Here is a 16,330-nt window from a genome sequence, read left to right as displayed (position 1 = left end):
GCCACTGTGAAACCTGGTCTCTGTTGTTCTGCAAGGGCAGATTTTCTGTGACAAGACTTTGATGGTTTCAGCATACCAAAAGGAATTTGAAGGATTGACTGCTGCCTGTCTGGAGAGCACCATGTAAATGTTTTGTCCCTTCTCTGTTCAACAGACCTCCGACATCAGTGACAGGAGCAACTGGGGCAGAACTAGGACGGATTACTTTTATTTTTGAGACCATCTGTTCAGCAGATTGTGTGTTGTACTTTATGGCAGTAAGTGAGACCTCTTTCTCCATGACTAAGGACTGAGCCTTATATTCCACATGTCACTCTAATACCTCTACATAGGTGTGGTTAGTTGCACTAGGTTTATTATGCTAAAGATTAAGTATGACATTAGTTTAGTATCTGCAGTGCCCTTGCAGGAAGGATTTAATGAATGACCTAGAGAAATTCCTCCACCCTATGAGTTGTGAACCATTCCTGGTTATCTGTTTATTCTGAAAGAAATTGTTGGACACTAAAGAGCCAAATTTTCCCCTGTTAAACTGACTGATGAAATTATCAGTGTCTCTTGTGCAGTTGAGCTGGCCTCTAGTAACAGAGCCACAAGTCAAGATGTGGGATAGAGGGATGGGAAGTGGACAATTTGGAAGTTTAGACTTGATTCTGTCAATGATCTGGGGAATCAGTAGGGTAGCAGGCAGATGTTTGTTTGTGAAAGGAAAGTACCATTTTACTTACTTTCAAGGTCTGCTTATTGAAAGTCCATCAGCTGAGGAAAGTAACTGGATCTGTGACAGCTCCCTTGCCCCTTCCAGTGAAAGGGGAAGCTGGTCCTTTTTTGTGTTTAGTGGCTGTTTAGGGGAATCTGCTCTTAATTTAAAGAGAATTGAGTGGAAATTGGGTGGTAATTTGAGTCTGTCTTTAGTGGCAATTTAAAGAATCTGTTTTAAAGGAAAAGCATCTTTCACTGGAACATTTGCAGCTGATTGAGAATAAGAAACATAAACATAGATTGAATGGAGTTTTGTTATGTAAATCTTGGTACTGCATTATTGGCCTCAGTTCTCTTTCACAAGAGACACCATCAAAGTGGGTATCTCAAGATGTCAGAAACTACAATTTACCTCTGAATTTTTACCTTCCCCTTTCTGTGCTCTGGTACCCGCAAGTTTTACATACAAACAAAATTTCAAATCTGAAAGAACCACTGTGCTGAATCCGTCCTCATAATGGTTATAAACTACTATAGGACTTTGAACTTAGCTCTTATATGAACTACAACATCTTTTGGAACAGCCACCCATTCTCAATTAAAAATTTGCCAGTTGTGGAAAACAGAATAAGTATGTTTACTCTGCTTTATTAATTGTTAAATGTGATTGTAAAGTCCTTTATACATTAATCTCTATATCATAAAATGCTGGTGTTCAGTGTAGTATGACCATGCTTTTTGTGTGTGTGTGTGTGTGTGGGGATGTGTGGGTTTTTTGTTTGTTTGTTTTGCTTGGGTTTTTTTTAAATATATCCATTTTTTAGGATGTTAATCGAAAAAATACCAATGTGGTGGAATCATGGGAAAGAAGTAAAGAAAAACAATCCTACACTCACATCATCTCCAAAAATGCTTCCTTCACATTCACCTGGGCCTTTCAGAGAATAAACGAGGGCCAAGATGTAAGTACCTCTTTACATATGGGTCTTTAGAACACAGCTTTCCTTGGACACTCATCCCTAGAGCTCTCACCCTCTGTTGAAGCTCACAGGCTTCCTGTAAGGAGTGAGTGGCTCTCACCATAAAGCAGCCCTGGGGAGGCAGCTGTGGATAAAAGATCCAGGAGGAGGGACAGAGCCATGAATAAGCTGATCCCTGAACTGATGCATAGAGATGTCTGTCCATCTGTGTCCAAACACGATGGTGCGACGACACCAGGGTGGTTTCCTTGGCTCTCGTTCCAGAGCAGACAGTTCATCAATGACATGGCCAAGATCTACTCCATCACCGTGACCAACGCAGTGGATGGAGTGGCCTCTTCCTGCAGGGCCTGTGCACTGGGCTCGGAGCAGTCCGGCTCATCCTGCGTGCCCTGCCCGCCAGGACACTACATCGAGAAGGAGACCAGCCAGTGCAAGGAGTGTCCGGCCAACACCTTCCTGTCCATCCACCAGGTCTATGGCAGGGAGGCCTGCATCCCCTGTGGGCCTGGCAGCAGGAGCACCAAGGTACAGAAACTGAGTGTTTCTGAGCGATGGGCAGACAGGGGGTTTTGGGCTATAAGCTCAAAGGGCCCAAGGGCCAGTTTTAGCTCTTTCCTGCAGGTATGTGCCTTGTGAGCAGTGGAGTCTAGATATAACCAGTGAGCCCACTCTTTCAGAGATGTCACTAGCCTAATTTCTGTTTGTAAATATGAAGTAATAAAATAAAATTGACAGCATCAGCTCAAAAAAAGGTTTGTTTCGAGAAGCTGTGGACAGTATGAAGAGGGCAAGCATATATGTTGCTTCTACCTAAAACTGTCCCAGACACCTGCTGTTTTAAACTCAGGGACTTTCTCTGCTGGATGATGTGTCTGTGCCTTTAGAAACCTGTAACAAGTGCCTCTTACATGAAATTGCCTTTAAGCCTTAGTAAGCATTTATTACATGCAAGGAGCTGCACAGGTACCAGAAAAACTGCTTCAATTTGTTCGTATTCTGCCTGACTTCAGCTGGGTTCATATACAGTCCTTGTGTCTTGGGCTGTTTGTTGTGTTTCCTTTGCAAGATACAAATGTAACCAAGGGCATGTTCTGATCTGTTTACAGAGCTTTGAGCTGGAACACTGGGATCCTAAAGGCACACAGAACAAAACAAAGAAAGAAACTACATTTTCTTGGCTAATGCAGTGAACAGCAGAAAAACCAGGCTTGGGGAACATTATAGTCCTGATATGTTATTGCATGGGATTGAAACAGGAATGGGAATTCTCCCAAGAGATAGATGAATTAGAGGAATAGGACAGAGTTGCCCTTCATCCTTAACAAGGAAAGCAGTCCTGTCTGCACCTGCTTGCTTTAAATCCCAGAGGAATGGTTTGCTGCTGTTCCATAACTGCTCTTTAATGGATGCCTCTCCTTCCTTACAGGACCACTCTGCTTGCTTCAGTGACTGCCTGGTGTCCTATGTCAAGGATAACCAGAGCCTGAATTACAATTTTAGCAACCTCAGCCAGGTGGGCTCATTGATGAGCGGACCCAGCTTCACTTCCCGAGGGACCAAGTTCTTCCACTTCTTTAATATCAGTCTGTGTGGGAATGAGGTGAGCTCAGCTGATGTTGCGGATTGGGGGGATGAACCAATTTGTTGCCTGTGTTGATGATCTGGGGTCACACTGAGGCAGGACAAGGACTCCACTTCATCTGAATTATCACCAACACTGCACAAACACTTCCCTTTGGATGTTGTTTAGCAGAGCAAGAGGATTTTTTCTGCAGCCAAATGATTTTCCAGAGCAGAGATGACGAAATTTTAGGCCATAAACAATGCTCAAAAGAAAACCCCTGTCACATCCCTGCCGTTTCTTAGTTCTTGTGCCTTCAAGTCACTTGAGTCACAACCCTCACCTTTGTGTGCTGCCACCAAGGAGCTCAAGTGAAGAGTCTGAGTCTATCACCTGACAACTTCTTTCCATATGTTTCCCTCATGGCTTGACTGGAGATGTTGTAGTCAGCAGAGCCCCTGGTCACCCTGCTGTCTGCCAGTGACCAAGGTGCCCAGTGCTGACTTTGGCTGCAGCCTTTGAAAGTGGTGGAAAAATGTGTTTAGTTGATGAGTCAAACAGAGTCAAGAGACCTTTCTCTGGGGCTTGGACTGTACCAGAGCTTGTTGTCACATACATAAATTGACCTTTCAGAGCAGTACTAGTGTTGTACATTGTCCCATGAAAACCAGCACATGTAGTTTACATTACATTACATTACATTACATTAGTTCAGCCCTGTAAAGTTCTGAAGTCTTTTGCCCATGTACCAAAGGATATACATGAGTTGATACAGATGAATAGTCACATTTCTTTACATCATTTTGCATACTTTTAGGCTTAAATGTGTGTTTAACTACCACTTGGATCAGAGCTGCTAACAACTAGATTGACAAAAGTGCAGATATGCTGACTCCCTTGTGGATCTGGTCTTAATTTTCCCAAATTAATATGATGGTACTACAGTGCTACCAACCATGATTAGGTGGTGAGTCCTTGACATTTTGTCAGGAAAACTGAGTCTGGTGATTTGTCTTTCATTGCTGCTGCTCTGATTCTAGCACTGGTCTTGACATGTGACATTAAGGCAGCCTTAAAGGCTGTATATCTGTTTAGGGATTTCATGTATTTGCGCTTTGAAAATATTTTGTCTGGATTAAATCCCAAATAAAGAGGTATTCTACATTATATTATTTGAAGGGAAAGGAAATAAGGTTTTTCTTTGCAAGCCATTTTATTATGCTCTGCAAGTAAACACTGTGCTGTCAAGATAAACTAAGAGGAGTGCTCCACAGCACGGATTTCTGATAAGACACATGCCAGAGGTGACATTGTGTTTCTGAGTCTGCACAAGGCTTCAATTGGAGCTTTCACAGTGGCACAGTTTATTGCTGCAATTTGTCCCTCTTATGACAGACACATAGAGACATCAAGTTGTTATAAGGTAAAGTAATGAATCTCACCCAGTTTGCAATCAGAAAGTTTGCAATCTTTCCTTTCCCAAACTTTTTCACATCTTATCAACAATCACCAGCTTCCCCCTTTTTTTCTGATTGTCCACAGGGGAAGAAGATGGCAATTTGCACTGACAACATTACAGACGTTACTCTGAAGGACATGGTTGCAGAATCAGAAGATTTTTCCAATTTTGTGGGAGCTTTTGTCTGCCAGTCCACCATCATCCCGTCAGACAGCAAAGGTTTCCGAACAGCCCTGGCTCTGCAGTCCAACAGCCTTGCTGACAGGTTCTTAGGTATATGGTTTGTCTTCTGCTTACTATTATCATGAATGTACTCTTATGTATTTAGGGCTGCAGAGTAAATCCTTCTGGGCTCAGCAGCTGCATTACCTTGGGAGAAGAGTGAAGGGGCAACCCAAGACTCAGTATAATGGATAATGTAATTACAAAGCATGGGTTTGCTTTCACGTTTCCTGCCCGCCTTGCTCAGGGCAAGACCATTGACTGTGGTAGTCACATGAGTCTAAGTGTTTCTGCCCATACCAAGACCCCACTTGGGCAATTTCAGAAGAAGAAACTGGTGTTGGGACATAATTAGTCAAGAAAGGAAGAGGTTTAGGGCAGCATGGGGCCGCACACGTCATTAAGGCTTGCACTGATCTGGCTCACAAGTTCCCAGAGTCTGAGGCCAGATTAGACAATGAAGTCATTTAGTCTGCTCACCTATCCATTACAGGCACTGAGTGCTTGTACTTTCTCCCTGGCACTGAGCCCAGAAACTCATGTTTGACAAAAGCACATCTTTGGAAAATCATTCAACCTGGACTTTTAAGACTGCCAGAAATAAAAGCTTTGCCACAGTCACTGGTATTTTTTTCCACTAGTCAAAGACTGTCTCTGTGTGTGATTTTAAAGCAGACTTGTTTCCTATTTTAATTTCCCTGGCTTCACTTTTCAGCTCTTGCTTCTTGTTATTCTTTCTCCATTTCACACTCACATTTTCTTTTTTGAAGAAATATTTTGTGTACTGGAATCATCACACCTTCCCCAGTCTGCTTTTCTGATAAGCTAAGTAGACCAAGTTCTACTAAGTCTCTTGCTATCATGTATTTATCTCTAGCATCTGAATAATTTTGAGGCTTTTTCTACAGCTCTGTAACCTTAAATATTTTCTTAAAGCATAGAAGGGAACACTGTTCCAGTGTTTAATTTGCTATAATGGCAATAAAAATCACTTCCGTCTTTGGAATTCCTGAGTCCTTCTTTCTCCAGACTTAAGGGATTTTATGACACCTTCTTGTTTCTGATGTCCACTCTGGATTTTTTTTCAGTTACAGTTTAAGACTGGCCTGCCTGCCTTGCTCCAGTTGTCTTCACTAAAATATATTTAGGTTGTTTGGGACCATCTTACCAAATGAACCAAATGCTTTGTATTTTATTCCTGTTCCTCTTAATCTTTGTCTCACACTTTACCAACAGTGATTATGTAGTTACTTGCAGATGTTTGCCAATAATCTTGCATTTTGGCACTTCAATATCGATGCCTAGAGAAGCCTGGAGACATACCACATTTCATGAGAGTTTCCCATGGCCAGATAATTTTTTAATTACTTAGCTAAATAGTTTTTAATTCAGAGTGTGCACTCAATTGTTATTAGATTGCTAACTTTTTAATTAGAATCTCATGTGGTAATTAGTGAAATACTTGATAAATTTACATAATTTTCTTTAGCAACAAAATTCATCAACACTCAAGGGATGAGATCAGATTTGTTCAACAAAAGCTGTTCTCCATAAATGCTTGTTGACTTCCACTCATTGTGTATCTATCCATGGACTGAAACTCATTTTCATTTACCATTATTTTGCCTCATCATGGTAGCCACATTGTAATTTGGGTCACCATATTTCCTCCCCATGAATCTTTTGACAATTCACTGTAATTAAAAGCTCTATTAAAGGTGACTTTTAGGTATGGGTTTGCTAGTTATAAGCAGGCATGCCAAGGAGATGTCAATATCCTCTCCTGCCACTGAAGGAATCAGGTGTCATTGTCTTGGAAAGCAAGGAGATACTCCTGATATTTTTCCTAGTACAGAGAAAAGATATGAAGCTCTTCTGCTGCCCTTTCTTTATATCAATTGCTATATTTTTGAATGGTTGAAGTTTGTTTTCCTAACATGTGGATGTGGACTTGCTTAAGTGAGTCCAGAGGAGACTACAAAGATGATCAGAGGGCTGGATCACCCCTCCTGTGGAGACAGGCTGAGAGAGCTGGAGTTGTTAATCCTGAAGAAAAGAAGGCTTCAGCGACACCTTAGGGTGCCTTTCAGTACCTAAAGGGGTTACAAGAGAGCTGGAGAGGGTCTTTTTACAAGGGCATGGAGTGGTAGGACAAGGAGTAATGGGTTAAACTGAAAGAGGGTAGTTTTAGGTTGGATATTTGAAAGAAATCCTTTACTGTGAGGATGGTGAGGCAGTGTCACAGGTTTCCCAGAGAAGCTGTGAATGCCTCATCCCTGGAAGTGTTCAAGGCCAGGTTGGATGGGGCTTTGAGCAATGTGGTCTAGTGGAAGGTGTCCCTGCCCTTGGCAGGGGAGTTGGAACAAGATGATCTTTAAATTCCCTTCCAACCCAAACCATTCCATGAGTCTGTGATTCTATGAACTGTTTCAAGAACAAGCAGAAAACTTCTTCAGTCTTTCCCATCTTTCCACCAGTTTCTGACTTCTACTGCTTTCTTTTGTTGTTGTAGCAATTTTTCACCTCCCTAGAAGGATGCATTCACATTTCTACAGCTCCCTCTTCCTAAACATTGCAGGATCTCTCACAGTACTGCAAATTGCTCAGGTTGTTACATGGTTACGACGTGTGAGGGTTATAAGTTCAAGGCATGTGCTTTGCGTGGCTGGATCAAAATCTTCAGCAGTCCTTTGCCAACCTAAATTATTTTATGTTTTTTTTAATATTGATTGCTTTAAATTAATATAAAAGAGTAAAAATTATTACACTGGCATTTTATTAATTTTTTTGTTTTGCTATGTCTATGTGAGCAAATCAGACTGTATGAGGAACATGTAAATCTGGAAGGTTTAGTTAGAATAAAAGAAAGTGTGTAATGTATAGTAATGCCATTAATTGCTATTAAGTGAGATAAATACCTTTCAGACTGAGAAAATATTACATGTTAACTGCTCAAAGATCCATTCTTAGTTTGCTCCTTTTTTTTTCCTTCTCAAATTTTAGGAGCTACAGTTGAAACAATGCTGGAAAATATCAGCATAAAGGCCGATATGTTTCCTCCCTCTGCAAGTAAAATACCGGATGTGCATTTCTTTTACAAGTAGGTAAAAAATACTGTTTATTGCTATGTCAAATTTCTTCATTTGTTTAAGGGAAACTAAAACTGTAAGGGAGGATCTGTAATTCAGCTTTAATCCTTACCACTTGAATCAGTATCTGGCTGATATTGATTGACATGTTGAAGAACATCTTATAAAAGTCAGCAAACACTGTTTACTCAAATCTGAATTACGCTTTATCTGTAGGAAGTGATACCAGAGCTTTGATTCATCCAGATGCCACTTCCCGTGTCCTGTTTCTTTCCATATTTTCTCATATATCACTTTGCTATGTCCACTTCCCTTTGCATATCTTCTTTCACTTTCATTTGCATTTACTTTGATGCTACAAAAAAGAACTAATCAAGATTAACAGCAATTGTTTGAACACGCACAGTTACTAGTATGCTTTTCCTATTCTTCACTCTTCTCCATAAAAATAATAGAGAAGAGTGAAATACTTCTTACAAAGCCTCAGCTTGGGTAAGAAGTAGCTCAAAGGTCAGCTCAGTCCAGATGTCTACATGCTGGTGTCTTCACGGCAATTGGTTTTCTAAGCTGGGACTCTGGAGCCCCTGGGGCTATTCAGCTTAAGGCACTTACCTGTATTTGTCCTGCTGGTTGGCTCTCTGGATTGTTCTGGCTTTAATGACAGATCTTAATTGACTGTAGGATTTTGGATATCAGCAGTTCATGCACATGTGAAATTACAAGTCTGATTCTGCAAACTGAACTCCACACCAATGACCCCACTTTGAGCATATTATGAACTTGGCTTACAGTGTCTATCATGCTGGAATAAGGTCCATGTTTTTAATCCCCTTTTCCTTGTGCTAGTTCGGGACAGTGTGGTTCTCAGATTAGCAGCTGAGGAGTGAGCCATCATAAGCAGAGTAACACACCAACAACAGCACCTGCAATTCTCTTTTTCAATTGTTCTATTCTGCTTTGTGGGAAAGTTTATTCCTTGACTCAGCAGATTTCAAACTAGCTAGAGAACCACAGCAGTTCCCTGAGTAGCATCTTAGAGCACTTTGAGATTTAAATGACGTGGTGAAACCTACCCTGCTTCTGTTGCTCCTTTATTTTTTCAGCTGACAAAGTGAAAAGCGCTGTGGTAAAGGGTATTTTGTTGGTATTGCAGCTGCATGAATGGACAGAGACCCATGAAAGAGCAACATGTATTTATTGTGGGGGAAACGTGTTACTTTTCTCCTCTTGTTTGACATTAGGTCTTCAACAGTGACAACCTCCTGTGAAAATGGCCGTGCAACTGTTGTGACAATGAGATGCAACCCCAACAAACCAGGCCAAGGAGAGCTTTCTGTGCCCAGGTATTTGAGTGTTTGTATCTTAGTAGTGCCAAAAAGCCTTTCCTACTCAGGTAATCTTTACAAAACTCAGTCGTAATTTTAACAGCAATGAGGAATGCTGTTGCCCTCATCAGCCATGCAGAAGGTCTCATGTATTTTTCGTAGGTGTCCATCACCTCCCAGCAGACAAACTCATTTGTGTTTAGAGTGTGTGATGAGAGACATTAGAGCTCAGGCAGGTTGTTCTGAGCTTAAAGGCAAAAGAAAATTTAGTAATGTTTCCTTGTCTTAACTTTTCCTTTATTTCAGTTCCTTATTTTAGTCTTTGGCCTCCTGATTAGAACTGCCTGGTCAGGGTTTGAGAGGTGGTTTTTCTTCCTTGATCTACAGTAGTGGCTATGGAAAAAATTATTTCTTTGGAAAAGAGCAACCTGTCCTAGGAATTATGAAATCTGCTATTGCAATGCTTATCTGAGCCCTGAACTCTGTCTAGTTAAAGTTTGAGATGTATTTATTTATATGTCTCATCACTCCAGTTTGCATCCTAACCCCCTTGTACTAGTTGAGTTTAATTTGCCTGACCTTTTCCCTTCTCTCTGATTCAAGTGACTTCAAAATGCGCCTTTCTTCCAAAGTCCTGTTTATGCCTGCATAAACATAACTTAAAGCATAACTGAAAAGTTACAGAGAAAAAAAAAACAGTAAAAGGATTAATTCTGTTACTCTTTAACAACACCCTGTCATACTTCAGAAGTTCCCCTCAACTCTGACGACCTTCCTCTTGGCCCATCTTGACCTTCCTCGTCAAGGCCCATCTTAGGGTGTCTGGATGTTACTATAAATCTGCTGATAGCCCTATCACTCATCCCCCTTCCCAAAAGCTAAGTCCTCTTCCCAAGTGTGAGAAGTGTGGGATCCTTTGATCCCTGTCCCTTTTGAGACAGATGAACCATGCTCAGCTGAATGAAGGCAAGGCAGCATCTGCTTCACAGGTGATGGATGAGTGATTGATGATTGAACACCTTGGAAGATAGTTACCCCAGTTGCTGAGGGACCTGACACACTACAAGCTACGCTGGGCAATAAGCTGCTGTCTATCAGCTGCCATGTGAAAATCCTCCAGTTGTTCTCCTAATGTCACAGGTTAAACACAATGTGAGCTGTGATAACTCACCAGTAGTGAGGGAGGAACAACCCACCTTTCTTTTAAAAGTGTGAGCATGGGCAGAAATGACACACAGCTGACATATGTACCTTATCCCAGTTTGTGTTTTCTCCCTTCCTATCCTCCTTTGATTACCTCAGCAATCAGACAGCAGTTTTCACACAGTGAGGTACCTGATATATGTCAAATAATACAGCACCTAACTCCTTGATCCTCCAGACACAGTGTTTAGTATCACATGAAGCTACAGTATAAGATGAAAGCAGTTGAGGAGAAAGGTCTGTCAGTGCTCTTCCCATGTAGTTTGAAAAATGCTCCATATTCCAGAGAGGACAGTTGTCAGGTATTCAAACCAGGATAAACCAGAATGGGCTGTTAGGGCTGGAGATTTTTCAGTGCTTCAGATCAGGATAACAGGTTTCCAAATGATATAGAACAACATAATTTTAAATGCATTTTTGATATGAATATATTTCATATTTACATAACTGAACTTCTTGCATGGACTTTTGGCCATTGCTGCTGTTAGACCTGATGTGATTGTCAGTAACTAAAGCTGTGTGAATGTCCTACCATTGCCAGTACAAGTTTCTTCTGCAGGCTGAATACAAAATAGGCCATTAGTTTTCCTTAGACTAAGAGAAGCTGTTATCTCTTCATTAACTGGTGAACATCCTTCTAGTAATTAACCATGACAGGACAAGTCCATTCCATATGGACTAAATCACCCAGGCAACATTAGAACGGCAGGAACCGGATAGCAGCATTCGTGTGGAACAGTCACCCAGTGCAGGAGAACAGTGATAGAGGCGTGTGCTGGGCTAGCCCGTGCTGGTGAAACACTGGTGTAGTTCTGCTCCTCTTCCTCCCCCTCCCCTCCCTCCCCCTCCCCTCCCCTGTGTAAGAGTACCACTCCCTGCTGGGAAATGAACTGTTATTTTAGAGCTTTGACAGCTCAACATCTGTTGTCACTTGAGAAAGCATTTTACAAACTGGGGAAAATTCTTCCCCAGATTTTTTCATCTGCTGACGTGATGGATATTTATCCATTTCTTGTACTTCCCATTCCCAATCTTCAGCAGCAGAATGTGGAGTGACAATGCAAACCCCAGAGTGTTTAATAACTGATCACTAGGCTTTGTTCTCCTCCCAGCTCATGCCCTGCGGGCACCTGCGATGGATGCACTTTCTACTTTGTTTGGGAAAGTGCAGAAGCTTGTCCTCTCTGCACAGAGCAAGACTACCACGAGATTGAGGGAGCCTGCAAAAAAGGATTTCAGGTACAGGACCCATATCTCCAGATGGGTTCATTTGGGTATAACTCAGACTCTTGTTGAAATTTGATGGGCAGACTGATGTGTAAGTGCAGGCAGAGTCCAGGCTCTGAGCTGTCTGGATGCAACCACATTGGGGTGCTGTGTTGAGACTCAGGAATGTTTGTGCCAATGGCAGTGTGGTTCCTGGAGAAGACCTGGCTTGTCCTGACCAGTTGTGTGAGTAAGGATGTGAACTCTCTATGCATTCATAGATGCAGGCAAGTTATTTGTGAAGAATGGAGTTCCCAAATGCATCCAATTCTCAGTAGCCATAAACACCAAGGGCAAGCTAGGAAAGGATTGGGAATTTCAGTTTATAAATTCATCCTACCTTGCTTGCAATATTTTTGCTGCTGCCTTCTCTAGTCAAATGTTAGGAAGTCCCTCCACAGGTTCAAACTATCCTGTTGGTCAGCAGCTCCAATGCAGGCACAACTCATTCCCAATAGCTGTCCAACCCATATTGTGTCACATGAAGAACTACACAGAAGAGGAAATCCTTTTGCCATGCCTGAACCTTCAGGCACAAATAAGGGGATGACTGATTAGACAATAAAACTTCAGTGAGAGTCTGGCTTTCACTGAAAAGTTATCTAACCTTTCTACTTCAGAACAGCTTGTTTTCTGCAACTCTAAGTAGTTCTCTCTTTTCCTACAAGCACCTCACTTTTTTTTTTTTTGTTTTCTGTTTGAAAGGAAACCTTGTATGTATGGAATGAACCAAAGCATTGCATTAAAGGGGTTTCCTTGCCAGAAAAAAAGACCAGCACTTGTGAAACAGTAGATTTTTGGCTTAAAGTTGGAGCTGGTGTTGGTGCTTTCACAGCTGTTCTGCTCATAGCCTTGACCTGCTATTTTTGGAAGAAGAACCAGAAGTAAGTACTGCAAATTGTGTTCCATATAAAAGTAAGCTGAAAGCTTGATGGAGTGAACAGAAAGACTTTCCTGGATCTGACCTTACGACAGTGTTGATGACAAGTACTGTGTTGATTCAGGGTTTATACATCATGGATCCTTGTTTATACATCAAGTTGATGTTTCTTCTACCAACAGTGTCTGTGAAAAATTCTGGTGTGGAAAGTATAGAAAAGCCACAGTAATTTTTTATGACATAATTTCCCAATAGGAACTAACTATATTTTTAACTTCTGAGAGTTTGAAGTTGACCTTAGATTCTGAAGCAACGTGGATTTTTCAAGGTCTAAATACCAAAAAAGATATCTTTAGTCTAATTAGCCCCTTTCAGGTGGGTTAAAATAAGGTTATTGACTGTATATTTCTTAGTTCTACTTTGGTTGTTGCCCCAACCAGCACACAGGTCGCATCTCTTTATACCCAAAGCCCTCTTGACCTACTTGTGGTCTTTTGGGAAAACATGTTTCTTTTATAAGGATGGAGGACTAATCTGGGGAGCAAGAGTTTGCTGTATTGTTAATACTATTTTGGTTATTATATATTTTTAGTAATTGAAAAGGATCTAATTTCCAGTAAATACCTCAGAAATGACTATGTGGGAGGACTGGTAGATAACCTGAATTACAAAAACCTTGAGTATGGGACATTTGTAAAAAAATCTATGCCTGTCTGGCTTTATATCTTCAGGCTGGAGTATAAATATTCCAAATTAGTGATGACAACGAACTCAAAAGAGTGCGAACTGCCAGCTGCTGACAGCTGTGCTATAATGGAAGGGGAAGATAATGAAGAAGAAATAGTATATTCAAATAAGCAGTCACTGCTGGGCAAGCTCAAGTCCTTGGCAACAAAGGTGAGTAGTATTTGCTAATATTAATACTAAAAATAATTATTACATATATTTTTTACTGGATGTAATGAGTCTGTGATGTTAATTTGCACAGCAGTGCAGCCTCCCCCACACATTTCATCCAATCCATAATGATCTGCTGAGATCCACAGTCTGGATAAAGTTAAGAAATGCTGCAGGGTATTGAGTAAATGCTTCTTCCTCCATAGAGAGATTTTAGTAGCATTTTTTATTGTATGGGTGATACCTGAAAAGAGCAGTTAATGGTGGAGAGAACCTCTCTGCCCAGAGTCCTACCAGACGCCCCCATTGCTGAGGCAAACACAGCTATCAGAGAGAGTAAAAATTAACATTGGGAACAGAGCCACCGGCCAGCTCTTGCAGCTCACCTGGGTTTCCTTCATAGCTGACTCGAGAACCATTATTTTGGGTGGGATTCAGCTAAAGAGGAGGCATCAGATTCAACCTGTTGCCCAATACAGCAACTTCCTCCAGTCCAGTGGGAAGCAAAACCAAAAAGCACTTTTTTTCTGTTGCACATGTGATGTGGATTGTTGCATGTCTGAATTGATAGCACAAAAGTTTTTGGTGTCCTTTGAACATTTCTGAGAAGAGCAACAGAAGACCATCATGGTAGATACCATAAGCACTTTGGTGTTTGTTCCAAATGCCTTGAATTCTGTGCTATAGGAAAGGTAGTGTTGTCTTTAAGGGAGTCCAGCTGAGGCATCTCATATAATCAGGATGAAGGTGAATGAAATTTTCCCTTTCAAAGAGTTTTGTTGAAGTGAGTTTTTTAGGAAAGTTTCTTAAAAGGAAGAACTTTCATAGGAAGGTTCTCCTAAAAGATCATCACAAAAACAAATTTTAAAACATCACACTTTTTTATTGTCCAAATAATATTTCAGAATGTTAAATTTTAGATCTTTTCTTGTATTCCTTGTTTTTCTTTCTGTGATTGAGTGCAACGTAATTAAAACTTGTGTTCTACCTTTCTTTTCCCTTATTGTCTTCTCTTAATTCTTCTACTTTTTTCGTTATACTTTTGTCCACTTCCCACTCTACCTTCTCCCCAGATATCCCTCCTAGGAGAAGTTACCATTGCACAAATAATATGCAGAACTTCTCCTTGACCCTAGTATGGCTATTTGTCTTGCAAAATCAATATTGTTCCTTGTAGAAAAGGGCAGAAATTCAATATTAAATCTTAATTCAATATTGAGAATATTGAAAATGTAAATAAAATCAAATCACATCAAATTTTCTGGTGATGTTGCAAAAATAAAAGTTGATTCCATTTTGAATCCTACAGGCACTAACTTTGAAATACTGATGTTGGTTTTTTGTCCATGAAGTGTCTTGGCTGGCTGTGGCTTAGCATAGTGAGCAGTGCTGCTGGCGAGGATCATGTTTTGTGGTACTCCTGATAAGTGCAAAAACTTTGCTGACTCTATTTGCAACACCACTGACTGGCTCACACCTGGTTTAGATTAGATATTGTTAGATATTATAATATTCTTTATATTTATAAATTCTTTACTATGAGGGTGATGAGACACTGGCACAGGTTGCCAAGAGAAGCTCTGGCAGGCCCAGACAAGACGTGGCCCCATCCCTGGAAGTGTTCAAGGCCAGGCTGGATGCAGATTTGAGCAATCTGTTCTAGTGGAAGGTGTCCCAGCCCATGGCAGGAAGGTTGGAACGAGATGATCTTTAAGGTCCCTTCCAATCCAAACCATTCTGTGATTCTATGAGAAGTGGTTTTTTTTCCTTTTTAAAGTAAGCTTTATTATTTCAGTACTCAGACAACTTGAAAGCCTATTTGGAGTTGCTTAATGTTCCTATATCCATTGTAGGAATCTTCCTGAGTATTCTCTCCTTTTTAAACAAGCCTATCAGATATTTCAAGCTTGTTCCTTTTTTACTGCTAGATAATCATAGCTGGCAAACTCAGCTTCCAGTACCTCATTAGGTTACTGAACTCTGTATCCTGTATGCCTGCAGATAACATGAATTTAATATATATTTATTGAAAATAAATGTTATAGGCATCAGTTTTCATTTATGCAAAAGATGAGGAAATTAATCTCCTGCTACATATGCACGTCAAATATGGAAAAAATACATGGAGGAAAACAGGAGAAAAAAGGAGAAATGTAAAATGAGAGATAAAGAAAAATCTGCAGTATCCTAATTCTGTGTTCATGCTTCAGCATTTCTGCCAGCATGTCATGAAGGTATTAGTTGTTTTGAGTACCCAAGGAATTCAGGACTAGGTCTGTAATATAGAAAGAGAAGACTTATTTTTAATAAGAATATAGAAGCTAAAGAAATACAAACCTGTTTCAGACTGGAGGCTGTTCTAGTTCCATCTGTTGCCACCAGCATAACAATACCAGGTTCTTCAGAACACATTCTCTGCAGTAGACTAGCCTAGGACAATTACTCCCCTTCTTTCTCACCTCTGCGCTAGGCTGTCCTGATCTGACTGAGATGGCTTTAAAAATCAGATTATTAAGTTAGCTGAGCATAGTTTCCAAACTATTTGTGCACGTGAACATGTGTAAAAGGCAGGCACACGAAGCAAGAACCAGCATTTTCTAGTGAGTACTTTTATTAGGAGTCCTTCATTCATTGCTTCTGCCTGGACCCTTGGGTTGGTCACACACTCAGTAACGTGTATGTCCACATTTCTCACCCTGATGTCTGCTGACCAGATGGCCTAGGCTGTCACCCAGCAAATGGA

At 40.8% G+C, this 16,330-nt stretch overlaps 1 protein-coding gene across 1 annotated transcript in view; it reads left to right on the top strand.

Moving 5' to 3' along the window:
• KIAA1324L (KIAA1324 like) overlaps positions 1–16,330 on the top strand; it is a 49,342-nt gene that overhangs the window by 30,471 nt on the left and 2,541 nt on the right. Inside the window, exons 11-20 of the mRNA XM_018068117.2 lie at positions 155–257; positions 1,527–1,664; positions 1,947–2,210; positions 3,112–3,285; positions 4,789–4,978; positions 7,931–8,027; positions 9,258–9,359; positions 11,657–11,783; positions 12,516–12,694; positions 13,422–13,587. Of these exons, the coding sequence (XP_017923606.1) occupies positions 155–257; positions 1,527–1,664; positions 1,947–2,210; positions 3,112–3,285; positions 4,789–4,978; positions 7,931–8,027; positions 9,258–9,359; positions 11,657–11,783; positions 12,516–12,694; positions 13,422–13,587 (1,540 nt within the window). The remainder of the gene's footprint in view (positions 1–154; positions 258–1,526; positions 1,665–1,946; positions 2,211–3,111; positions 3,286–4,788; positions 4,979–7,930; positions 8,028–9,257; positions 9,360–11,656; positions 11,784–12,515; positions 12,695–13,421; positions 13,588–16,330) is intronic.

The sequence above is a fragment of the Manacus vitellinus genome, unplaced genomic scaffold (genome assembly GCF_001715985.3).
Source record: "Manacus vitellinus isolate BGI_N305 unplaced genomic scaffold, ASM171598v3 scaffold_13_pilon, whole genome shotgun sequence".
Classification (NCBI taxonomy): Eukaryota; Metazoa; Chordata; class Aves; order Passeriformes; family Pipridae; genus Manacus; species Manacus vitellinus.
This window is presented reverse-complemented; position numbering and strand designations above follow the sequence as displayed.